At 45.4% G+C, this 27,590-nt stretch overlaps 1 protein-coding gene across 2 annotated transcripts in view; it reads right to left on the bottom strand.

Annotated features, from left to right (window-relative positions):
• The window catches only part of LOC146812992 (killer cell lectin-like receptor subfamily F member 1), a 146,569-nt gene that overhangs the window by 63,081 nt on the left and 55,898 nt on the right, over positions 1-27,590 (bottom strand). For both annotated transcript variants that reach the window (XM_085614662.1, XM_085614663.1), the window contains 3 exons: positions 22,374-22,559; positions 19,465-19,628; positions 13,820-13,929 (listed from right to left, as the gene is read on the bottom strand). In XM_085614662.1, the coding sequence (XP_085470788.1) occupies positions 13,820-13,929; positions 19,465-19,628; positions 22,374-22,559 (460 nt within the window). The remainder of the gene's footprint in view (positions 1-13,819; positions 13,930-19,464; positions 19,629-22,373; positions 22,560-27,590) is intronic.

Below are 27,590 nucleotides of genomic sequence, written 5' to 3'. Positions count from 1 at the left end.
CCAATCCGACGGTGCCTAACCAACCCCTAACTTCCCAACTTACCTCTCGAAGTGGTGGTCGCACCCAGAAGTCCTTTGTCTCCGTACCTACAGTGCTTTTGCAAACCGGAGGTTCTCCATTGAAAACAACAGGGCACCCGACCTCGAAACAGCACCCTGCATCTGGCCGCCCTAGTGCCGCTGAGGGTGCACCTTTTGTGCTACTTTGTTTCCCCATTTGCCCTGACCTAAACCCTAGGATCTTTGCTCCCACAGCCCAGTGGCCTACTTGCCAGCAGCCACCAACCGGAGGCCCCTATCCCCCATTGGATAACATTGGGCCTCAACACTCTGCACCGGCCGCCCTAGTGCTGCTGAGGGTGCGACAAGAGTGCATCACTGACCCTGGGGGACCCCTGAGTCTAACCCCAGAACCTTAACTCCCACAGTCGATAACTTACCTGTGAACCGATAACCTGTTTTTCCTCCATAGGATAACATTGACAAATTTCTTCCAAAAAGTTTTTAAGTGTGGAGTTTTGAAATCTAAAAATATTCTTTAAAAATCGCACAAATAACCAAAATGTATTTACTTACCTGTTTGCAAGAATTGTCCCAGTGCTGAATCTAGGTATCCAGCACTGAGTTAGAAAAGTAACGTAAAAAGTAACTTACCTGTAATTTATTGAAAAAGCCTATCCATTTCAAAGTACTGTATTTGCTAAGTATTACAACCTACTGCCTCCCCTGTAAATCAAACAAAGTACAATTCCTATTGCATTTTCAAACTGTTCTACAATCAGCAACTTATTACTGTAAAGTATTTAATGCTTACCTGTGCCAGGCTTTCTTGGTTCTAAAAATAAACAACAGTAGCTTTTTTTTATCCAAAAACAATTGGCCTAGAGTTCAGTTCTTGAGTGTGTGAATTCATTTGATGACTGAGTGGGTACATCAAATGCTTAACACTGTCCTCTGACACTGCCTTACTGCTCGACCACTCTACCACAAATAGAGAGTAAGGTTCTATCTAACTTTAAACTCTGCCTACCTCTGGGGTTGCCTGGACTCTATACACACTATACCTCATTTTGGTTTAGTATATATAGAGCCAGTTTCCTACAAGAGACTTCACTCTGCTCCACAATCCCTGGGTGGCAAGATTCCCCAAGACCACTCCCCACCCCAGACCACTGGTATAGGTGCAGATGATCACCGGAGGGGGAACACACAACTGATGACCCTTGTTGAAGTTGTCCGAGTTCAACCACCACTCCAGGTCCCACACCACCACCTGCTGAGTAACAGGAACCCGGGCTTCGAAATCCTGAGACATTGGATTCCAGTGCTGCAGAACATGATGCACCAAGGAATAGAGATGCAGCTGAATCCAGGGGACCAGAGGCAGAGTGGATGCCACCTCTCCGTGTCTCCTCAGCCACAGCCTCACTGGAGCAGACGGGAGAGACAGGAGGGAAGACAGGTGTATCATCAGCTTGTCCCTCCATGCAGAAGCCAGAAAACCTTCGCCCAAGTCCATCCGGAAGAGGACCCCTATGAACTGCAGAGACAGGGATGAATAAAGGTGGGACTTAGAGGTGTTGAGCAGAAATCCATGCGTGTGCAACAGGACACACACCTCCTCAACATCTTGGCAAGCCTTAGAAAGAGAAGAGGCAATTAACCAATCGTTGAGTTAAGGAAACACCAGAAATCCCCGAGAGTGCAAAACACCCACCAGTGGAGTCAGCAGCTTAATGAAAACTCTGGGAGCTGACGCCAACCCGAAGGGGAGACGCCAAACTGGTAATGGCAGCCCTCCACCAAAAACCTAAGGTATTGCTGATGCAGAACTCAGATTGGGACGTGCAAATAAACATCCTGCAGGTGTAAAGATGCGAGGGACAGGCCAGGACTCAACAGTGGAATGATACTCTGCGGGGAAACCATCTTGAAAGTTCGAGCAACCAGGAACTGATTCAAAGCCTTTAAATCCAACACAGGTCGGTAGCCTCCCACAACCTTCTGGACCAGACAAAGAATGGAGTAAAAGCCCAGCCGGTGTTTCCTCAGGGGAACCTGAACCACTGCCCCCTTGTCCAGGAGTTGCTGAATCCCATCCAACAGGGCATGGCGATGTACTGGATCCCGTGGAAGAGGAGTCTCGCGGAAGAAGGATCCCGGACTTTCCGCAAACTCCAAGCGATACCCATCGGACATGACCTGCAAGGCCAGGCATGCAAAACGTCCTTCTGCCACTGGTCCTGAAGATCCAGAAGGCGCCCTCCCACTGGAGAGGCATGCCCTCAGTCATGCTTTGGGAGGCTGGGTGTTGGCAGCTTAGGAGGAACACTGGAACTGGGATTTGTCTAGATACGGGGTGCCCCGCCCACAACCCCAACCACGAAAGGGCTGGGCAGGCCCCTTCGCAGAGCCAGTCTGAAAAGCCTTCTTAAATGCAAAACCCCTGCCCCTTGGAAAGGGTCTCGCTAGTGCCAACAATTTCTTGTTCTCCACCGATTTCCTGACCATCTCCTCAAGCTGCTGTCCAAACAGCTTGGACCCTCAAAGGACAGCCTCATCAAAACAGCCTTCTGAACTGCATCAGTTTTCCAGTTGCGCATCCAAAGATGTCTACGAGCAGCAACAGCTGCCCCAGAAGTAGCCGCAGAAGCACACAAGCTGTCGAAGGACACAGCAGACGAAAAGCGAACCTGTTGTTCCATCAGTGCCAGCAGATCCAAACAATCAGAACCCTCAGACATATGATCTGACAAGGCCTGAAAGTCCTTTAGAAAAGACTACACACTATAAGTGTGTATGTGTTCGCACAAACAGAAAAAATTGGCGGCAGCATAACACCGTTTAACTGCACCATCCACCTTCTTTTCCACTGCATGAGGGGGGGGAAGCGTCCTCAGAAACCACATTCCCCTGAGTGGACATGGCAGCCATGAGATTATCCACCTTAACCAGCAATGGAAATTCCTCAGCAAACTTATCTACCAGAGAACAGCGGGACAGAAACTGAGGGAAGGCCGATTTATCCACTACCTTCCACTCGTGCGGCAGCACTCTCCAGATCGCTTTATGTAAAGGCATATTTTCAGGCTCCGCCTGCTGATAATTTACCAAAAAATCATCGTCATCAGCAGACGCACAAGTGGCAGGGAGACTCAAGTTTTTCCGAACGTGCTGTAAAAGATCTGCCAGCTCGAGACCTTGAACTTACTGCCCCCGCCTATACTCCTCCTAAGGATCACCCTCAGGCTTCACGAGCTCTTGCCTGGAACTTTTAGGCCTTAAGACCCGCCTCAACCGCAGCTTCAATCAAGTGTTGCAGGGACAGCAAAGAAGGCTGCACCAAAGGACCAGCAACCGCCTCACCAGGATCCATAGTATGCAAGCACCAACCAGACTAACCTCCCTGGATGCCGTAACACGGAGAAGGCACAAGCAACTACCGGCTATATATAGGTGACCCAGGCGGGCAACTAGAGCCAAATTTCGGGGGGGGCTGAAAAAGATTTTGGGGGGGCTAAGTCTTCCAGCCATAGGCAGAGTGGCTGTAAGAAGGGGTGAAAACACAACAAAAGCCTCATTAACGAGTAAATGGTCTTTTAAAGACCTGTGAAGTACTCGGGTCCGGCTGCAATTAGACGGACGCCAGCCGCGAGGCTGTCTCAGCCGGGCTGACACACATGACGGGGGGGGGGCTGAAGCCCGGTGAGTCCAATGGGTGTTGCGCGCCTGAGGTGACCTATGATCTAAGGTCACATGGTAAACGACCGTAGAGGACAACCGGAGGGAAGAGCCAGCCCCATTTAATCCCCATTCGTCACACGGGGGGAAAAATCCTGGCAAAACGCAACATCATCCGTCTCCCAAAAGGACCGCTCTGCAAGTCCTAGCAAGAGGCAAGATCAAAAAAACGCCCGCTAAAGCAGGAGAACCTCGCGCACCGCCCACCTTCTGCAGAGCGATATGGGCAAAGAACGAGAAAGCAGGTGTCCCCGGACCCCACCTACTAAAGCCGAGCACCCAGGGCCGGGGACACAGAGCCTAGTGTGCAGAAGAGCACAAAGCCCCCAACAGCCCTCTAAAGCAGGACCCCACTGGGCGCCAAAACACGCCACGCCGAAGCGCGAGCGTGAAATCATTGAAACAAAGCCCTGCCGGTATAGCAGAGCAAACGGCATAACAAAAAAACAACTAAAACATTAAAAACAAAACATATACGTACCAAAGCTGCAGCCAAGAGCAAGAATACGGTACATCCCAGAAAGAAAAAAACAGGAAGTGCTTTGTTTGTTCCTCCCTTTTATGATGGCTCGTGGGTAACGGGGGCCATCTTGGGGGAACTTTTGGGGTTTCAGCTAGGGAATTGGTTCGGCCAGAAAGGAGAAGTATCTCATGCGTAAGGACTGTATCCAGGAAGACGGATGAGGAGGTAATATAGATGCCGCTAGATGCTGGATCTGCCATGTTTAGGTCTTGCCGCCAGATAACTGTAGCTGTCTTTCTGCAAAAAGCCTATTGTGGGCTTACAGCCTGCCCACTGCTTACCATTAATTCACTTGTCCATCTTGTGTTTATCCTTCCCCTGAAGCATTATCTCTTAATCATCCTTTTGATTTGATGATTTGTTTCCTTCATGGCTCACAATTTAAGGAACTACTTAGAGAACATTTTTTTTTCTTTTTAGTTAAGCACTTTGAAAAAGTGAGTGTGTTTTCTAGCCCTCTCCTTCGTGTGCTTCTTTTGAGCTTGTTGACCCACCATGTGCTTCTCCCCCACCATTCTCCATGTTGCTGTTTCCCTAGTGTGAGGTCTGTCTCCTATGGGTCTCACCTCCCGCCCCATGCTCTGTTTTGCTGTCTTCCTTGTGTGAGCTCTGTCTCCTGTGCGTCTCGCCTTCTACTCCATGCTCCGTGTTGCTGTCTCCCTAGTGTGCTACTATGTCTCCTTCTTGTCTCCCGCCCCACATTGCTCTCTCCCTAGTGTGCGGCTTTGTCTCCTTATCGCCCCCAGCCCTATGCTCCATGTTGCTCTCTCCCTAATGTGTAGCCCTGTCTCCTATGCTTCTCACAGTAGCGACTGCTATCGGATCCAGGTGGTGAGGCTGGGGCCAGTGGGAAAAAAAGAAAGCCAAAACAAAAAAAAACACTTACTAAAGAAAACCTAAACAAAACAAAAAAACACTTAGCAGAAACAGCAGCCGCCTCCAAGCTTCGTCCTCCATCCCTCCGACATCTTCCTGCACTCCTGGCCAGCAGCAGGGAGCACCCGCCCTCCCAGCCTCCCCATAACCAATCACAATACTGCAATGCAGCATTGTGATTGGTCTGAGCGCCATGGATCGGCTCTCAGATGGGGACTACCAGGGTTGGCATGTTCCTCACCAGGCTGTGTAATGCAGCCTTTTGGGGGACATTCAAAGTGCGCAGGACTGCTTGAGGCGGCCCGAGAGTGCTGGCCAAGCAGACTCCTGCGCACATACGGAGTGAAAACCACTCCTATCCCTACTCCACCAGCCCCACCTCGCCGAGAGCCACTTACGTATATAGGAAAAATAAAATGATAATACCAGTAGCTATTATCATTGTATTTTTCCTTTTTTTCAGTGGGGTGACGCTCCTCCGCCCTACCAGAGGAGCCGCCACTGACTTCTCACTTCCAGCTTCCTGTTGCACCCTCACTTGTGTGCTTCTTTTATCCTATCCACTCAGTTTTATTTTATCTACCCACTTCTCCTACCTCCACTTATCCATTGCGCGCCCATCCTTCATGCATATTTATAATATTTAATTAACTTATTTTTGTGGGCCGGCAGCTGCTATTTACTGCTAGGCTGCTTCGCCTACCATAAGGTACTTTTGTGCTTTAAATAAATTGCATTTTCCAATCCAAGTAGCGTTCACTGTCATTGATCAGTATATAGAAAGAAGTCAATGGTTTTAGCGTCATTCCGCTGGCAGATGCATGCGTAGTGTCGCTTGCACATGCATACGCGTCATGCCAGTATACACCAGCAGAATGACGCAGCCTCCAGGAGTAACATGTCATAGCACGTTTCCCCCACAGATTTACATCATTTGCAAATACCTTTTACTGATACTGTACAAGATTGGCAAAAACATTGCCAAGGGCAAAATGCCAACAAGTTGAGATCTATTGGCTCTGCCAATGCTTCTTTCTCTTTCCCTTCAGCACATATTTGTTAAGTTTATTGACTCTACCCCCTCACACATTCTCTGAATGCCTGGGTTTGCCAGTGCGAATTTCAGCCTCCCACTGCCTACAGTGAGTTCAGCATTTGTCTCCACAATGACGTAACCCTTATTTCCTGAAGTGGAGCGGCTCCTTACACAGTATTTATAATTTAGGAGATTGGACTGATCCCAATGAACCCCATAATTATGGGACAGCCTGAAGCATCCTCATGCTCTTTATGTTATGTTATAAAAGGTTTTACAGCGCCTCCAATTACTCGAGAGTATCCTGGCACGAGCAGTTATCGGAGAGCCTCTGCCAGCTTTTCAAGCATATGCTTCATACAAGTCAGATCAGTTCTGTTAGTTCTTCTGTTCATGCACCCATTCACCACTCTGCATCCCTCCCACCTGTCAATGGGACTGGTGCACCCGGATAGGGCCTTCCCTGAGAGTAGAACAAGCATTTGCAATGCAATTGATCTCGCCTTTGGGACCTTATATGTATTTAGCTATGCAGCACATTAGCCTGGGTGCTGAAACATCTACTGTTCTTTAACATGGAGGGAAAGTAAGCACCAAACTGCATGACACGCCAGGTATGGGAACACATGGAGAGAAATATTGCCTTTCAGCGGGAAATGGTATAGTCCAAAGCTCTGTTTTTATATAAAAGCAGGGCCTTTGGTTGTCTTTTCACTGAAAATACAAGATTTGAAAAAAATATTATTGTCTACAGGTGCTTGTCGAAGACAATTTTTATGGACTGGGGTCTAGAGAATGCTAAAGTGATTCTGGTATTTTACTGACCTCTGCTGGTCGTTTTCTATCAAGAAAGTTAAATAGAGGCAATTGCCAGAAAAATTTAAAAAAAGAAAGTCCCTCAGCAGAAAGCAATTCTGTTTTTACTGACCTCTGCTGGTCGTTTTCTATCAAGACAGTTAAATACAGGCAGTTGAACAGAAAAAAAAAGTCCCTAAGCGAAGCAGACAAGTCCTAGAGATGATCTCCAGTGCCCACAAAGTACATACACATATATGTATATACTAAAGTATGTACTAAAGTATATATACTAAAGTACATACTAATGTATCTACGAGAGGTCTTGAATGCTCGACCTAAACATTTATCATGCAGCAAGGCACAAGCATGATTTGGTACTGAAAAAGGTGTAAGAAAACACCCTAATTCCAATAGTGTGCAAGATTGCAAATACTACTTGGCGCAAAGCACAGGTATGCGTGTCACAAGTACTAATCAAAAACTTAGTAAATCCGTCCCTTCATGTGCTGGCATATGAAAAATGATATAATTCTGCATAACTTATTTTCTCCTGTCCTGATATGCCCAAGATGTACTGAGCTTCAACTGCACTTAGTACATAAGTATTGCAAAACTATTTCACATTAAAATACATCACTCCTATGACATAACAAAGGGCCTGATATATTTAAATATGGGCTACTTATGTTTCACATAAATTAATTATACATTTGTATTTAAGCTATCCTGGTGAAGTATTTACCACGAGCCATGACAGTAAACATTCTTAAAGTGATACATATCCTGAATAGGCGACGAATACTTTTTTTTCAAACGTTGAGGCTGTAATACGGAAGAGTGATAGGTTTACTCCCAAAAAAACACCTGCAACTGTTTTTCTAGCTCTAAGTGTAAAATAGGAGCATCTATCTCATATAATTTGTTGGACTTGGCCCTTCTGGCAGGTTCACCCCTGAAATTTTTGCATTAAGCATATTGGTAGTGATTTTTGGCCTCTGCGCACTTTACCACTGTGGCCCAGTGTAAAGTGTGTGTTCTCTCTGAGTGCATGTGGTGAGATAGGCCTGCCCTCCCATAGGAATGCATGGGGGATATGTGTGTCCATGGTAATTCCGGATGTGAGAGAAGTGCAGGGTCAAGTTTAGTATGTGCGAACTCGTAAGAATAAATGCTGCGCAATGATGTGCGCGGATTTATTATAACTATAAGAGAAGTGCCATTTCTAGAAGTTGGCATCTCTGTGTGCTGTATGATGTGAATTGCCTGTATGGAGTTTGAGTGACAGGGCTGGGGAATCCCAGGATCCAGGGTGAGTCAGCCCAGTGGTGAATAGGGAGATCAGCAGCTAGATGGGAGGGAGGAGTTGCACCTGGGACCTGAATAGGGCTGGGCCTTCCCTCCACAATGGTGGCTCCACCCCCCGTGGTGCGTCTGATGTCCCTGGCCTGTCCGGTGAATAGAAGAGAGGGGCTGAGCAAAACAAAGTGCTCAAGTGCTCCTGAACCAGTTGTATCTGGTTCTCCCCTTGCCCTACAGTTGTAAAACAAAGGATTTAGCTGTATAAATAAGGGGTTGTGACCCCAAGTAAATGTTTTTGTTCTGGATTTGAATCTACCAGGGGCGTGCTGCTGCTGGGGCTCAGGGGAAGGCATGCCTCCCTGGGCCCTGCCGTGTCCCTGGATGCCTAGAGGACTTTTCTTTGCTGGGAGCTTTTGTTGCTCCATTTCTTTATCCCTAAAGGACTTCAAGGACTTTACTTCTAGCGCCTGGTGAGCGCTTTATTGCTTCTTCTTGCTTCTAGCACCCAGGGAGCGCTATATTGCTTTATTTTGAGTCAGAGGAGCGCTGGAGCTCCGCAGCGCTGGGCTGCCGTCTGTGTAGAGGGAATCTCCATCATAGGGATTCCCCCGTGATGTCAGCAGAAGCAGGTGCCCACCCCGCTTTACACTTTTAATTAGGAGGGAGCCTACCCCTCATTGCCGCATCTTTATTTTATTAATTTGAATGCGGGAGCCCACCCCGCGTTACTGGCCAGAAATCACCGCTGCGGCCCCATTCGGCCAAACCGGAAGTCAGGCCCGTGACGGGGGCGGAGCCTGCAGCCGGGCGGGAAGTGGCGCCAGCGTCTTGAATCTGCGCGGGGCTCCCGTGAGCGGTTGGGAGCCCCGGCGACGTAGGGAGGTGTTGGAGGCAGGCGGGAGCCCACCCCGCCTCCGAGGATGCTGCCGAAACTGCGCGGGGCTCCCGTGTGGCTGAGGGAAGCCCCGCACCCAGAGAGAACACAAGTGAAGAGAGGCGGTCGGAGCAAGCCTGCCCCACCGCCTGTGAGAAGTCCCGGCCCCTAGGAGAGGGACCGGGTGAAAAGGAGTACGCGCACCGAGAGCCGGTAGGAGTGGGCTCAATGTTGTCCACCCTTTGTTTAATCGCTGAGCGGACCCGCCGTTGCGGGCCGCTCCCTTGTCAGGCACAACGCTGGATTCCTTAGTCTAGAGCGGGCCCGCCGTAGCGGGCCGCTCCAACGTGAGGGTGCCATTATTGTTCTAGAGCCCTGAGAGGCTCCAACGCTTGGGGGAGATATTCATTTACGGAGCCAGTGCGCACCAAGGGGGCGCAGTTGCTTCCTGAGCCTACGTGGCTCCAACTTTTGGCTAATTGTTTTCAGAGCCCTGTGTGGCTCCTACGAAGGGGACATGCTTCTTTTCAGAGCCAGATGGCTCCAATGCTGGGGGCATATCTACTTTAAAAGGGGCCAGAGGAGCCCGCATTCTTTCCCACGTTTGCTCCCATCCTTTTTAGAGCCTAAGTGGCTCCAACGTTTGGTACATTTGTCTTAAGGGCTACTGAAAGCCCAGGCCGCATTTGAGTATTTACAGCTGCGCAGCAATTAGTGCCAGCTGCACCGTTTAGGCCCTCATTCTAATATTCCCAGCTGCCCAGCAAGTAGTGGGCAGCTGCAACGTTTAGGTCTGTGCTGAAGTGCGCACCTTGACCTTCGCTGCCTTGGCAGCGCGCCTTGACTTTGGGGACATAGGGCATTTGAGCCCCTTTCTGAGATGGCCAGTTGGCCAGGGGGGATTGCTAGAGTTATAGGGCGCCAGGCCCTACTGTGATTTTGGGTGCTAGGAAATGTGATCTCTGTAGAATGATTTACGCACCCTGTGTTGATACCTCTAAATGTGATTCATGATTATGAGGTTGGTTCGCATATGATGGTTTATGCTAGTAAGAGTTATTCCCTAAGGTAGTTATGCCCCCTCCGTCTCCACCCCAGCCCTGGTCCGGTGCTGGTGGTCTCTTTTATAGCACAGGTAATTAGCGCTGTGCAGAAAGAGCCCTTGTTTTACCATCCGTGCCCCTGCCCCCTCTGACGGACAGCTTACTACAGCTCTGGGATTACCCGGGATCAATTTGTTCGATCCTAATTAAACCATTCCTCTGGAACACCTGAACGGGCAGGGCAAGCGACATTCTATATAAGCACTGGGGGTTGTGGTTGTGATGCTGGCAAAAAAAAAGCGTAAATACCAAGCGGGTTGCTAGTAGCCAAGGACACTTTGTAACTGTGCCAGGGGGCCGGCTTAACTAAACTAGGGAGCAACTGGGACACACCACTGCCCGCCTCTAGTAACCACTTCTAAACACTGCCAGCCAACCAGAAGCACAGGAACTAGGGAGCAGCTGGGATACACCACTGCCTGCCACTGGTAACAGCTTCTAACACTGCCAGCCACTAACGAGTACAGAAACCAGGGAGCAGCTGGGACACATCACTGCCTGCCTGCCACTGGTGACCGCTTCTAAACAGTGCCAGCAACTCACAAGCACAGGAAAAAGGGAGCAGCTTGGACACACCGCTGCCTGCTACTAGTAAACACGTCTAAACACCGCCAGCCAACCGCCAGCACATGAACTAGAGAGGGGATGTTACACACCACTGACTGCCTTCCACTACTAACCACTTCTAAACACTGCCAGCCACTAACAAGCTTTGCCTGCTCCTGCGAGGCAGTCGCTTCGTAAACACTATGCATCTCAACTATATTGTACTTGCGTTGCATTCATATCTCGCTTACTTTCCCTGACAAGGCTTCAAAGCACTTTACGGAGGCTAGCAAGCTCCTCCTCATATTGTTTGCCACCTTTACTCATTGAATAAGGTTTCTCAGCACAGCTTGTGGGAAAAGATTGGTTAGCAGAGTTTCCCTCACATGTATGACAGGGTAAAAGGTTTGTGAAAGTGAAAGCGATCGCGATTGTAAAAAAAAACAAGCGGCCGTGAAAGCCCTCGGCAGAATTGATTCCAAAAGGTACTCGCAATGGCGAAAGCAGCGCATGCGCTGCTTTAGCCAGGTGAGACCTAAAAACAGCCGGAAATAATTCTAGCATAAAAATGGGCTATTTGTTAATTACTGCACCCAATGGTGTTGTAGCTGTAAGGATTTCAGGTAGGTTTAACCTGGTGGAAATTCTTGCTGGGAAACCAGATGCATCCCCAGTGTCACAACTCAGAACTGATGGAAGCCCATGGTAATACCTTGTTATCTCACTTTTAGGGTGTGGAACTCGCAATGAGGAAGCCACGCTGCACCTAGTACGTACCACTCCTCCTGGTAGCAGTATTTACAGGACACTGTATTACCACCCAAAATAACATGGCACATGCATTTAAATCTGACCGCGTTGTAAAAACATGCGCTGTAACGCATTCGATGTTATGGCTGTTTCCCAACCAAAGCAGCGGATTGAAACTGCCTGTGGAGGGAGGTAAAGACTGACAAGGGGGGTGGGGTTAGAGAGGATCTGTAGGACTTCACAAGTTGAGAGGCTTGCGCAAGGATCCGAAAGGAGGCATGTGTACTTGTACGGTCTAAATAGTACCCCAAAAAAAAAGCACTGGCACAGCCAATTAATTTGGTATTGGCTGCCAGGTATGTGGATTTGTCAATGCTTGTTTTGTTTTCTCATAATTTTTGAAAATCTTGATTTTTGGACTTCTGGATCCTTGCCAATATTAAAAAAAGAGGAAAGGAAAACTAGTTTTGGCCTTCAGAAGATCACAATCACCTACTAACCCCTGACTCGAAGGAACTACTTTGTATGGAAGTGATCCTTGTGAATGAGCAGACAGGCTTCAATCACAGAGCAGCTCTCCATTCCCTTTAGGTAAGGCTTATGCTATAGAAATACCATACACATCCTTACATACATACTTACATACATATAGTGAAGCTAGCGAACGGCTGAAGTGAGCTGACCCTCTGCCCCAAGCTTTATTCTGTAATGTAATGGGTGGAATAAAAATCTGAATCACAGAATAACAGACAATGGATGAAGTGAGTTGAAGGCCGATACATGTCAGTGTATATTTTTAGTAAAGTCAAAGGTCTTATCTGACACCAGACTTACAAAGAAGTCATACAGATAAGACATTATCGGGAAGGTATAGTTGATGAAGTCAATTGATGAATGTATAATGTGATATTATCTCAAATTCAGCACTTCTTTCCAGATGGATCAAAGCTGCTCCCCCCTTGATCTAATATGTGTCTGAGCTCGGTCAAGGTCGCAAGAAGGGCAACCACTGTACCACGCACAAATAAAGAAAGAACCCCCAAGAGTGTCCTTAAAACTGCATGGAAGACCTGTGTTGCATTGACTTTTACAATAGCCTTGAGCACCTTTGACCTTTGCTGCCAGAGGGGGGAGGGCAGAAATGCCTACATGAGAGATTAAGTCACACAGGCTGGCAGTGCCAGGCAGTCAGAGCATGGGCATTTCTTTTATGTTCGATTCCATACTTTCATTTTTCTAATTCAGCCAAACTTAGAGCATTATTCATTTTAAAAATTGGAAATATGCACTTACAGATTTACTAGCACCCTGTATATACTGATTTCTGAATTTTAAAACAGTAGTCGGTTTTCAGGGGTACTCCTGAAAACCCTTTGTGGAATGCTATACGCGTCTATGCAAAGGGCTTTCCGCAGGTGCAATTTTGCACAGGTTACAGTGGCCCATGCAAAAATGCTTTTGGGGTTCTGCAGTGGCACTCTTTTTGTCCTTTGTGTTTTTTTCTCTGCAGTGAGAAATCTTGTTATCTGCACCCCCACCTCTTTGGGGATATCCCAAACCATTTCGATTCTGGTTCACACCTGCCCTTGACAACAATACACGTCCAACCGTTTTCAGTGTGGGGAATGGATATGAAATTCGTTTATGAACAACTACAAACTCACAAATTTGAGTGTATTTTTTAAACTTTCCCTGCCTGGTATCCCATCCCTGATCTTCTTCCTGCCCCAGGGGTAGGATTTAAACATGTTTAACACTGCGCCATACTGGTTAAACATTAGCCACGTGTAAATCACTTTAGGGGTGCAATTTCTGGTTTTATACCAAGTCAAGATTTGCACTTTTGAAACATTCCATTTGCAAAAGTGAGCAGAATCTATGGACCTGATTCACAAAGGGCCTCCACACACATGGTTGAAGCCCGCAGTCATGGCGGGGTCCCGCACATGGGGCGGAGTCTCTGCAGTGAGCATTCTCACTGTGGGGCCTCCTCCCCACGCGCGTAGACTCCTCCACGACTACGGGTCCTCTGCCATGAGTGCGGACACCCCCATGACTGCGGGTCCTCCACCACGAGTGCAGAGACTCCCCAACAACTGTGGGGCCTCCCCCACAAGTGCAGAGACTCCCTCACAACTGCGGGGCCTCCACCATGTGTGCAGAGGCACTTTGTGAATCACGTCCTATGCATGCAAGTGGCTATAAGAGTCGAGCCCCACAGTTTTCTCCATGTTCAGTGCCCTGCAGGTGATAGAAAGTAGAAAGGGACCTACGATTCCTTGCGCAGGGCGGCTCCGCTCATCCAGGTCCACGTCCCTTCCTTCTTCTGAAGTCCGAGCCAGAAGTAGCCCTTCTTGGTGGACAGCATGTTTGAGATGAACTCCTAAGAAGGAAGAAAAGGAGGGTCGGCAGTCAGATGTCACTGTGCTTACCACAGTTCATGAAATAAGGACGATTTAGATTCATGAGTAAGTAAAATTCCTCCAGGTTTTTGGGGAAATGCTAAAGATGGAGTAAACTCTAGTAGCTGAATTTTCTCCTTTACTGGTATAGTGTGGAAGGGGTAATGTATCCAATGGCCGCTCGCGTGGCTGAATTGACTTATTTTTAAGGCCCTCATTAGTACAACTGTTAGAACTGGGGGTCTCTAGTTGGCAGAGGTAGGTACCTTTGACCAAATAGGGACCCTTGCTTCTAGTCAGGGTAAGGGGGTACACTCCTAAAATAACCCCTGCTCACCCCATTGGTAGCTTGGCACGAGCAGACAGGCTTATCTCAGAGGAAGTGTGTAAAGCATTTGTGAACACATACAGTAACCCAGTGACAACACCACAGATGGACACCACACAAGTTGTATATTAAAAATAATTATTCTTTATATAGACACAAGACCACAAATGACAAAAATCCACAATACTGTACTTTAAAAATGGTGGAAAATAGCTTAGTTCTCTTAAGATGTAAAATGCGACACTTTGAGTTCAATGTACCTTAGGATGCGTAACGCTATACAATGAAAGTGGTGCAGGGAAGGTTATGCGTCGGTTCCTTACATGCAAGAACGGTGATGTGTCGGGTCCCTTCTGATGCATAGGGGATGGGTCGGTTCTTCTCTGCGAGGGGAGGTGATGCGTCGGTTTCTTATTGCGCTTCCATGGCGATGCGGCCCGCAACGCCGTGATGCGATGAAGATCCGGTGCGATGAAACAAAGATGACGTCTTCTTCTTGATGCGATCCTCTTCTCCAGCGATGCGAGGCGCTTTTGCGTTGTGAAGTGACAGCGGCAGTTCGGCGTCACGTTTCTGGCTCGTGACTCACGCTTCCAGCTCCTTGAGACACGCAGTCCCTCAGAAAGCCCAGCACAACTGCATGCACTTCCAAAGAACTCTTGGGGAGCTGGTTGGTGAAGTCTGTTGTCCCTGCGACTTCAGCAGGAGGCAAGCTCTTTTCTGAAGCCCTTGGAGATTCTTCACAAGTTGAATAAAGTACACACAAAGTTCCTTTCTCCTCTCTTTGGCAGCCAGGCAACCACTGCAGGCCCATCCCTCAAGCTTAGGGATAGTCTCTGCTCAGTCTCTCTGGTTCCTCTCTTCAGCAAAGGTTTCTTCTTGTTTCCCAAAGTGATCTAAAGTTCTTGGGTTTGGGTCCTAATATTTGTACTCAGTTTCTCTTTGTTCTCTGAAGGCAGAGAGGCCTTTGCCTAGTCCAAACCAGTTCTGGTCAGTCCTGGAGCACTCTGTTTACATGACTCCTTCTTTCCTTTCACAGTGCAGGGCAGAGACTTCAGACGCACCACAGGAGTTGGAGCCAGCACTGTGGAGGGACGGCACAGCCCTATTCAGGTCCCAGGTGCAACTCCTCCCACCCATCTACATGCAGATCTCTCTATTCAGCCCTGTGCTGACTCACCCTGTCTCCTAGAATCCACCAGCCCCTGTCACTCAAACTCCAGACAAGGAATACACAACCTAGCAGAGGCAGGCTTGGATGGTTAGACAAGAAAATACCTACTTTCTAAAAGTGGTATTTTCAAACACAGAATGTTAAAACCAACTTCACTAAAATATGTATTTTGTCATTCTGAGCTCAGGCATACTAAACTCAAATTACTACCTAGTTCCCTGAGTCAGTTAGGATTATAAGATGTAATAATAATAGCCCATTCTGGCCTATGGGGAACAGGTAGCCTTGCAATGGTGAAAAACGAAAATGGCTGTAATTCACTATTAAGACATGCCACACACACCAGGGCATGTCCTACCTTATGCTTACAATACACCCTGCCCTTGGGCCTACCATAGGGGTGTCTGATATGAAGAAAAGGGAAGGTTTAGAGACTGGCAAGTGGGTGCACTGGCCCAGTCAGCATGGCAGTACCAGACTGCACACAGGCTCTGCAATGGCAAGCCTTAGACACACTTTAACAGGCTGCTTCTGTGGGTGGCACAAACAGTGCTGCAAGCCCACTAGCAACATTTGGATTACCAGCTCTGGGCACTCCTGGTGCACTGTACTAAGGTCTGACAAGTAAACCAAATCAGCCAATCATGGAATCAATAATCCATACATCAACTTACAATAGGGAGCACTGTGGCATTGGATAGCAGTGGCACAGTGCCCAAAGCATCTAACACCAGCAAAAACACATGAGGCAACAGCAAAAAGTGGAAGGGAGACCCACGCCAAGGTGCCAGGTCTAACAACAACTAAAAGTTTTAAATCCTGTGAGCGTCCGCTCAAACTTCAGGTAATGTGGCCTGAGGTCCCTAAGCAGATGGCACCTGCGGGCTCTTAACCGGCAATAAATGCATTTAAGGAACTTGTGTCACTCGTTGAGGAGCCCATGTACAGCAGGATAAAGCCACTGAAGGAGAAACTTTGAACTGCGGCTCCCTCTTATAATTCTAATCTTTGAGACCACTAAAGGTCTAGGTTTGCGCCAACCTCAGCAACGCAACTTTCGTGTGTCAAAACTATCCCGTGACAGATGTGAGGACCATGTTGTTGCAAGGTTTTGCAGACACCTGGATCCACTGTGGAAATGATATGTTTTATGGAAAATCTAAATTCAGCGTATTTTAATTCTTTTAATAACTTCTTGTCGGGGGCGGCTCCTCTGCAATGGCGGAGGAGCTTCCCCCCACTGCCAGGCTCACAGCCAGCAAATACAAAACAAAACGTTGTTCTGGCATTGTTTTATTTTTCATTAGCCAGCTCTGAGCCAGCTTGTGCAGGGAGGGGTGGGGTGGGGCATAGGGAGGAGGAGTGCTATGTGCACTCCCTAAGTGCACACATGTGCTTGGCAGGATGTGTCAGGCCGACAAAAACACACATGCGCACTTAGGTTTCTCCAGCCCAGCTGCATTGAAGAGCCGGGCTGGAGAAACCCCCACAGACTACCTGTCTAAAGCCTGCTAGGCCAACCCTTGCGCTGCTCACCTAAGAGCAGCGCAGGATTGGATGGGAGTCTGTGACATGGTGGTCCCAGTATCTGCTGGGACAAGGAAGAGAAGAAGTGGGAGGTGACCGGCACCTTAAGGTAAGTTATGTTTTTTTATATTCAAACACCACCACACCTGTGTGTCCTCCCCCTCCCGCGCTCTCTACACCCGCCCCACCGCCCTTTGTTTGTGGCTGCCGCCATTGCTTCGTGTGTGTCACCTCTCCACTCACACTGCATAATTCAGCCATATCACTCATACCCTGTGTACAACCCATGACCTCATGGTAGTTACCGACATTAGATTCAAAATGGCTGCCAGTCTGTCCAACAAAAATATTCCTGGCATTAATGTTCCGCAAGTAGAGTGTGGCGCCAATAAATGTAGTGAGTTTCCCTACTTAACGCCCAGCAGAGTGAATCTGTAGTTAGTAAAAAGGCAGCAAGGTAACTTTGTCTCTATCCTTACATGTTTTAATTCTCATGGACACCAATGTGCACTCCCAAGTTGTAACATAGGAGCACCGGTGCATGACCTGGTCTGGACGTGCTTGGACTATTTATGTATTTCAATGTTATGTCAAGCGCCAACTTGTCACCTTCTCTGCACTACATAGAACTGAAAGGAACATTATGAAGTTAACTCAGCGCAGAGATGGAAATGGACAGGTTGATTCCGAATGGAAGTAAGATGCCACACCCCTGCCTGGCATTACTCCAGCACTTCCTTTGTGATCACAAGTCTTCAGAGGGACGCCATCTTAAAGAGTTGACTTTTCAGACTTTCACGTTTTTTAGGAGTTTTCTTACTCAGGACGATCCAGAGTCTGGACACCCAGATACCCGCCCCAGACAGTGTACTGCAGAGTAGCTGTCAGTCTGGGTGTGCAGGGAGGAAAGGTCGAACTTTCAAGAAATAAACAGAGCCTGGGCAAAAATTGATTAATGCGTGCAGGTATTAACTCACTAAAGTACCCATAACAGGCATAAAGGAGTAACATTAGAACTTTGCCCATTTCACTTTCACAGAATAAATTCAATTTCAAAGGGATAAATAACGAAAATGCAAAAAAGTGTTGTGATATAATCGTACTCTTTATTCTCTAGTACAATTGTTTTAACACACCCCTTAATTTAGGTACTATGCAATTCTGAAGGCAAGAACTTAAAGGGCTTAATTCTCAAAAATGTGTACATTACCAAACGCACAGACATCTGTGTACGATGGGCACCAGTCTGCACAAGAACAGTGTGATTGGATGCCTATGCAAATCATGGGTTTCCATGCTTACTTCCGGTCCATCATAGTTGCTTCAGTTAAGTGTCTGCAAAGGACCATCCAATTGCTGCAGTAGGGGTGGTCCAAATGTGTAAAAGTACATTTGTGAATAGCCACAACACTACAGGTTTGTGGGTGTTCACTGTGTTTTTCATGGCCAACACATTGGTGACAGTCCGCCATACTGGAAAACTGATTGCATTTGTGAGTAGAACTTGCAAGCGGAAATGCTCCCTGTTACTGATTCTGAAAATCAGAAATAGGATATTTACGCCTGTAAATCTGATGTCTTGACCTTGAAAGTTTGGGAAATAATACCATGTGTGTCATTTCCATTGTGTATCCGGGGGGACACAATTGTCAGAACTGGAAGTCAGAACCAGACCAGGTTTGAAAAGTAGGTGGTTTAGCCGCTGCATCTGATCACTTCCTTCTGTCACTTTCACTCTCCTACTCCTCCTTTTGCCTGTTCACTTATCCTTACTTTTCTTTGTCCTTTACTTTCCTCCCTTCTTTGATTTCATTTTCTGTATTATCACCTGTTTCTTCCTTTCAGACCTATAATTCCCTTCTTTACTCCTAATAGCTCTTTCTTTCTTTTCTTTGTTTCTTTGTTTGTTTGTCTTTCTTTCTTTCTTTCTTTCTTTCTTTCTTTCTTTCTTTCTTTCTTTCTTTCTTTCTCCTTATGCTCTTTTTTCTCTTCCTCACCTCTCTTGCCTCCTTTCATTACTGCTGCTTGTCTTTTTTTTCATTCTTTGCAATCTTCCTTGCCGTCATTTCCTCTCTTCCCTCCAGAGGGCACTCCATCAATCACAGAGCCGAGCTGTGGTATGCTAGAGTCTTAAAGAAAAGGCAGTCTAAAAATGTGCTCTCATCCCCCAAAGCAGATAGGGCTGGTGTAGAGTTGCTGTGCAGTGTGGTATTACTTGCATGTGAAGAAACACTCCATCAAAGGATATTAAGTCACAAGATTGTTCATCAGTGAAATCCTCACATTTCTATTCACCATTTCAAAGGGATTTGAGTCAGTGGGGCGTGGGATATTGTCTTTTGCTGCACAAAAAGGTCTGAGGTTTGGTCATTATGTTTCCTACCATGGAACCAATACAGCCTCATCGTACCCTTAATTGGTGAAGCTCTTGAAAGAAAATGGAGGTTTGCCATTTTAGAGATTTCTGCAAGTTGTGCCATCACTCACCTTCTTGAGCGAGTCATCCAGCGACACCAAGACAGCTTTCCTCCTCTGGCAATACTTTTGTCCTTCAGCCCAGTTCTTCTTCTCCTCGGAGAAGTAGTAGCACATCGCCCGCTCAGACACCCAGTGCAGCGGGCAGAGCTTGCAGGGAGAATGAGGCGTATCCCCTGTGAACGGCACAAGATGGAAGATGAAGCTAGAAATGCGCACTCCTTTAAAGTTTCTAATAAGAGAACGCCATTCGCTATGGGGTACAGGCCATATAATATTAATTACCAATCATATAGCTGCAACAAAATGGAAACTGTAGAAACTAAAGGGGGATGAAATATGTTGAGCAAAAACTAAAACATGCTACCCTTTATAATGATAGCTCTCACATGAATCACGTACGGATGTATGACGTTACAACGCATGTTGTTACAACGCATGCTGTTACAACGAAAGTTTTACAACGCGAGTGCATTGACAACGCAGGACATTACAACGCAAATCTTTACATCGACTTGCACTAGATGGCGTGCTAACATTTATAAAGTGTAATTTACTATTCCAACTCCAGTCCACGTAACAGTAGGGAAGGTGTTGGGATAGTAAACTACACTATTTTTAATGTTAGCACGCCATCTAGTGCAAGTCGATGTAAAGACTTGCGTTGTAATGTCCTGCGTTGTCAATGCACTCGCGTTGTAACAGTTTCGTTGTAATGGTAGTCGTTGTAAAAGTTGCGTTGTAAAGGTTGTTCCCCATCAAGGATTGTTACTCAAGATTAACAGGTATTTCACACTGATTCACATGCCTGAAAGAGCCATATGGTGCACAATTAAAAAATTCAGGGTTACTCTGGTGAAAAATTGGCAAAACTAGGGATGCTTTTAGCACAGAAGGAAATGGGTGCCCCGCAAATGGGTGATCAGCTACATCTAGTCGCTAAGATAGATTGACTGAGGATCCATGGCCCTTATATGAATGTCAGCACCATTGTGAAGGACCTGAATTTGTACTAAAAGGATCAATGAAAGTTGAGAATTTACATCCAGGTTGATACAGACTTCAGACTGAAAATCGCGAAGGATCCTTTTGGGACTACAGCCCCCTTGTCAGTTGCCCACAATCTTATCAGATTCTAAAAATCTTCTAGCTGAACAAAGGCATTTTTCTCTAAAAAGTTCAATAGTACTGGAATTTTCAAAGTTCTGTGATAGTATTTGCACTATGGAATTTCAACTTTTTCTTTAACAGGTCTATTTTAGTACATTCTGGATTGTTACACTTTTGAAGGAGCTTCTAATAAAGGCTGTGATAGCTGCCAAAGGTTTTTCTTGAGCACCCAATATTTCTATCCTATAGGCTGAAATATTTAGGAAATGTCTCTATTCACTGTTTGGTAAAACAGCGGGCTCTTGACCCTTTTGCTCTTGGCAGCATTTAGATATCCATTAAGGTGTTACAGTTTTTATTCACAAAGAAGCATTATCTTATTACAAATATATGGCAAATAAATGAAGGGGTGTATATTTCTATTACATTTTATATTTTATGAATGTCCATTTCTGTTGGTTTAAAAAATCTGTATAATGTAGAAGTTTATTGAAAATAAATAAGTATAAAAAAAAAAAATTCCTAGACTTAAAACATTGTAGTGGAGCATGGGGTTAAAATGGAGTATATGAGTTACAACGACTTAAACTTCTTTCTGAGCAAAATTCCAATAGTTGGCGCAGTTCAACTCAGGAGTTGCTATCTTTTCAATGCTTTGTGACTGGATTTCAGTTGCAAAACATTATATGTGCCATTACGAACAATTATTTAGAAAGGACACCTTAAACACACTCCTTCAAAATAATAGTTAGTTATGCATTTCTATACCCATTTTGAGATTCAGTAACCTGTTACAGAATAGCAAAATGGGTTTGGTACATACTAAAGGGCCACTAAGATGTCTGTGGCACTGTGATTTAGCAAATTGTCAATTGGCTTCATACATCTGGCCCTAAGTTTGCAGAATTTTTGAGTGTCTGCTTCAGTGAGCCAGATGCAACCTACAGGACTGATGCTTGTTAGGTTAATTGAATTAGTACCATTGACATGGATAGTAATAATATTCAGTATAAATTGAAATGGACATTATAGGCACATTATGAAAAATATGGTGTCAAATAGCAACTCGATGCACATTACTAAAGACGCCCAAAGAAATAATAGTAACTTGTCTAGAGAGCAATAAAAGATTGTAACTAAGCAGTTGGGTAAAGTGACTGCTTCTGTGATGTGTAAGTACCCACCAGGGCCGACTCCTGTTAGGTTTAGAGAAGGAGTTCAGTAATAAAAACACCAAATACTAAGCTGCCTGTTATTGTGTGTGTTGCATAAATTACTTATTTAGGTGCATTCATCTTTGAACATACCACAGAGGGTATTTTATTCCATATAACACATTAATAAATGGTCACGCCATTATTCCTTATACAAAAAACCTAAATCATAGGCCTCTTTCTTATGAAAGAGATAATATGGTTGCTGCATAGAGAAAGTAGAGAATCTGAATTGTAAAAACAAAAACACCAAAAATAGCTAGGATTTTTTATGTTTGGTAACATGCAAAGAGGTTTCTGTTTTTTTGTGTAATGAACTCCAGTGGAATAATAAATAAACTTACAGGCATAGATTTCTCCTCTCTTCTAATGACTTTTAATTTTCATATAAAAAGCAGCCCAGACTAACTGCAAATCTACTTCTCCACCACAATTTGACTGCACTGCCTTATTATAATAATTTTGTTATTGCAGGTGACTAGAGATGTCATAACCAGATTGCAAACGAAAATAAGGTTTGTTTATATATACTTCAGTTGTCCCTTGCATTATATTGTGGAATTATAACAGAACCAGTGACATATTTATGACTCTCACCTGCACTGCCACACACATCTTCCTGGAATTCTTCCAAGGCACTCATGAGTTTAGTGCACTGTCTAGGAGGTGATGTTCCTTCATCTGCACCAACATCGCCTCTTGCCTCGCTCCGATAGGTGGTGCTGTCCAACAGTTCCTTTGTATCTGCCTGAGTGTTGTTGCTTTCACGAACAGGAGTCACTGCTGGTGATAAATCATGTGGTCAGAATGAGGGCTACACAGCAACACCCTGACATACAGTCTCTTGGAAACCAAAGGCCCATCAAATATAGCCAATACATATGCGATAATTTCACCAAGCGCAAACAGCTTGAGTTTTCTGATGCAGCCACTGAAATGTTATTTGGTAAATTAATTTATGAGTTGTACTACCGCTTTTTCTAAATACATAATAACTTGTGTTAGTTCATAAAATAAATCCAGCGTCAACTATTAGACTAGTGAAACAAAGATGGGAGAAACACTTGAGGAAGAGAGTGGGACTTGTGTGAAGGAGAGCCGCATCCACCAGCCTGCCTCTGAGCCAGGACGGCGTGTCCTGACTGTCCTCTGCTGCTGATTGGCAGCAGGAGGACTGGAGTAGTGGTGGCCACGCACCTCAAAGTGCGCATGTCACTTTAGCCAGTGGCCTTGGCTTGGCCAAAGTGACATGTGCACTTTGAAGCTCTCCACCCAGCTGTCCCAGACAGCTGGGTGGAGACCAAACACAGGCCTCTAGGGCCTGAAGGAGCTTTAGGCCTACCCGCTCCATCCAATACTGGTTCTGCTCTCATGCAGCATGAGAGCAGAGTCTGGATTGGTTAGGGGGTTCTTCATTCCACAGGCTTCGGAACGGACAGCGGGGAGGATGCGGAGCCGTCGGTAAGTACAATGTATTTTTATTTAATTAATATAATGTGTAATGCATTACTGTGTACTTTTTTTGGGAGGGAGGGGTTGCTTTTATTTGTGGTTTTGAGGGAGTTTTTTTTACTATGGGCTTTTGTAGGAGGGAAAAATGTGTTCATGTGTTTTTGGGAGGTGGTGGGGCACTTCGCTCGGCCCACCACTTTAAAAGGTCACCAGCCGCTCCTGGTGTAATTGCTGTGAATAACAGCAACATTTATATTCTCTGTGACATTTGTGACATAGGTTTCTACTTTGCTCTGTTGTAATTCGGGGAACTTTATTATTTGGTATTTGGAAAGACTCATAGACTCAATATTAGTGGAATATTATTTTCAGGTAATTGTGACTTTATTTTGCACCTGAGCTCAACTGTAAGTTTGCTCTTTGAATGTTTTAGTAACTAACTTGGTACAACAAACATTTATAACAGTGATTATATAGAGAGATTGATTTGAAGCTTTCTGACAGTTGTTAGGACATATTGTCCACTTAAAAAGTATAACCACTTATATACTGATATATGTTAGAATGTTTCAGTTAAATTATTAAACCATGCCTGAGCACAGTTATAGCACAGTGTTGGCGTACATTGCGTCAAAGTTTAATGAGCAACAGATTTGAATCCTACTTGTAGACTTTCTTTACCAGGTTTGGGCTATTGACACATTTTTCACTTCTTTTTAAGGATCTACATTTTATGGTTTCAATTTGCTTATATACATTTATAATTGCAATTATAGTTTGTGATGCTTTTTTAAAAAATTTAATGGTTAACATTGAATCTACATAGGCCTTGCTTTGGTTTCCGCTAATGATTTTTGATATGAAGCCACAGTGATATCCTGATGAGAATCAGAATTCTGTTTGGTGCCTTAGTTGTTGGTTATGGACAAAACTAGTTTGCATAAACTAGTTTCTGGCGCTCTCCCCCCCACTGACACGTGGTTGGTATTTTATCACTGGCCGTTACTAATTAAAAGGGATCCATATTTTTGGAAAGACTGGACAAATACTGTTACAGTTCATGCCTAATGCTATCACACCATTTGCTTGGAAAAGTTATTGCTGACTCAGAAGGCAGTCATCTTTTTTAATAATTTGCAGTAGTTAGCTTACATTTACAATTTATTCCTTTATATTTTCCTCTTTTTCCTTTTTCGTCTGCCCTAGGTAGAACATCTTATTTGCAATCAGAACATCTACTGTAAATCTATAATTAGGAATGATGGATTTATGTTCACATCTGACCTATGAATTATGCTTCTATTTAGTTATTGTTGAGTTGAGTTATTTGTCATTTTATCCAAAAGCATACATTACTCCAACATTTAATGTTGAAATAATTTTTGGTTTAATCTTGACATTCTAGGCTAACCACTTGATCAAGTATTGAGATAGCAATTCGATTTGTTCTAATTCTAATTTTAGATATTAATGTATTGTAAAACACATTTCCACTTATAATATACTGTGGATTGAATGCAATTGTCCGTTGTCCTTCATGCCGATGTAGAATTTAAGATTATGTTATATTTCAGAAATATTTTGCTTTAAGCATCCAAGATGGCCGCCTGGTGAGGAGCTCCGGCCGGGGGCTCCAGGCCAGACATATCCTTTTTGGCTAAAATCCCTGGATTCCCACCTCCTCCGCAGATAAACCTACTCACCTGGGTTTCCGTCCTCAACTGCGGTCCTCGATGCTCCATTCCTGCGCTTATGAGCATGAGATTCTCATCAGAATTTGCACTTGAGGCTTTCTCCCGCGGAGTCCCAGGACCAGCATGGCCGATGTCTGGTGGAGCCGCTCTGTTCAGCTAAAGGGGAGTCTGGCCCAGGTATCTCGCCGCAGCCAACACCTACCCAGCCGGACATTGGGCACAGCTCCCCTCTCAACTCCGCTGCTCATCTTCCTCCTCCCCACCTTCCTCTCTGAAGTCCTTGGTGACCAACGTTTGACGGAACCCTTTACAACACTGCCGATGCCTCTCTGATCTCTCCGCAGGTCCGCAGAGGAGACGGGCGGAGGTTCTACCCTCCTGACTCTCCCCCTGCCTCCGAGCTTGATTACCGCTGCCTTGCCCTTCAGTTACCTCGCCTACTGCGCCTCCTGCAAGTCAACTGGGACGATTTGGGATTTAGCATAGGTAAGAACTATCTGCACTGCTCTGCGTGGCATTCTGAGCCTGTCACTCTCCCGTGCGTGCTGGAAAAGTGCCCATGCTGGCTCCTGTTCACTTGGTCTGCTGCCCTGGCGCCCGTATCAGCTCCTCCCGTGACCTATCGACAACGGATCAGACACCGCTGCCCAGAACATTTGCACATGGACACGGCACAGCTGCGACTCTAAAATAGACTGCCCCCCCCCCCCCCTCCCCTGACTATCTGGCTCTTTTCCCATCTAGTGCCTCTCCATGAAATCAGCTCTTTTTTTTCTTTTTCCTCCAGACTGAGCCCCCCGGCTTCTGGACTTGGACCCTTATGCTCCCCCCCCCATTTTGGGACTATCTTCCACTGCCTCTCCTACCCTTGATCCGCCATTTTAGCAATCCCTGTCCCATCCTTCGTCCCTGCTGGTCTCCTGCTGGGCGACATCGCGATTGTCTCTCGTTCGCTACGGACCTGCTCCTCGTTTTTCTGTTTTTGTTGACATCTCTGGTGCGTTTTCTGTTTTTGTTTCCCTCTCACCTTCCTGACCTTATCTGCTTTCCTTACCCTTTCCTTTCTGTGCTCCCACTTTTTCTCCCCCTGCCCCTTAGGCTGTTTCTTGCCGCCGCTTAACCTCCGCTTTTACTGTTATTCCTCTTGTTGTTTGTTGCCTCATCATGCTTCTTCTCATTGCCATCCTCGAGTATTCTCATATCCTTAACTCGTGTTTTTTTTTTCTATTGTGTAACATTGTGTAATTGTTTTGTAACTTTGTGTAACTTGCTTTGTGCTGATACTCTGTAAAGCGATCTGATATCTCCGGGTCTAGCCAGCGCCATATAAAACTCAAAATAAATAAATAACATAATATGTGATGCATCTCTAACATGTTTTTGTGTTTCCTTTGTTTCTTTTTCCTGTCTGTTTCTTCAAGTGTTTTTAATATATTAGTTCATTGATTGAAACATTTCCCTGAAGATACAACACATTATAATTATCTCAGAAACCATCTGTTGGTAAGGGCCAGGCTAATTTAGTTATTACTTGTTTGATATAAAAATTTTGAAAATTAAAAGCACATGTGAAATTCCATCTGATATTGGAGGGAAATTGGAGAGCAATGGCTAATAAAGAGGAAACTTTATTATTTGGAGCAATTTACAGTAACCACAGGTTGATTGGTGTACTAATCTTCAACCACTATAAGGGAATGTTTTAGTAACATGTGGTGGACATGATTTATAAAAATTATAAATAGATATCTCTAGATAAAGTACTAAGCGACTCATCGGCCCAACATTATTTACACACGCAATCCAGCTGTTTTGTCCCTCATCTCACAAATGGGTGTATAAGGGGGCAAGTCATTGTTGAACAAACCAGGATTGTTGGGCAGGGCTTTGGCCACTCATGCCCTTTTTGGGGTGGCACCTTGTGTTCACCGTAGGGTAAGGCCATCCGGGATTGCGTGTGTTGTGAGACTCTTTTTCGTTTATCGAGGTTTTTGACTATGTCAGATTGACAAATAACCTGGGCCTGCTGTTTGAATTGTACACAGTTGTGTTGTGTTCCTCGTTGTTACTGCTGTCGTACATTTTTCAATTAGGAAATTGCTGAGGATCCTACATCTCTTTTTGGTTCAACTCTGGAATGCTAAAATCTCCTGGTATCCGGGGGTTTCTGAAACATACGCTATTCTCTCTTATGATTTGCTTTAATGTTATTTCTAATTATTATTATAATGTGATTTCATCATGATATCTTTATTTCAGCTAAAATGCCATAAAAGTGCATCTCACACATAACAATCAATATTTCTATAAAATATTCATATCCAAATCATCCACATAACAATACAATGTGTCTGATATAAAATTACAAATATAAACACACAGATAATTAAAACAGATAAAAAGAGAATAAAACAGTTGCCCTCTATCCACCTATGGTCATGGGCAAAAAAGTGATTGCTCCTGTTGAAGATTGCATTAATCTCTTAGCATGAGCTGAAAGCCATTTTGTACTTGGCAGCCATTTTAGTTAGCCATGTGCTGCCACGTGGTCACCATGTGCTCTGTCCCCCCTCAGTGTTGACTGCTCTTGTAATCTGCCTGGAAACAAACTATATTTAGCATCTTCCACCTCTACACATGCCCAGTGAGTTTTCAGCTGTCCTTGCAG

This window comes from Triturus cristatus, chromosome 7, assembly GCF_964204655.1.
Source record: "Triturus cristatus chromosome 7, aTriCri1.1, whole genome shotgun sequence".
NCBI classification, from domain to species: Eukaryota; Metazoa; Chordata; class Amphibia; order Caudata; family Salamandridae; genus Triturus; species Triturus cristatus.
Note: the sequence above shows the minus strand (reverse complement) of the source record. Positions and strands in the feature narration are given on the sequence as shown.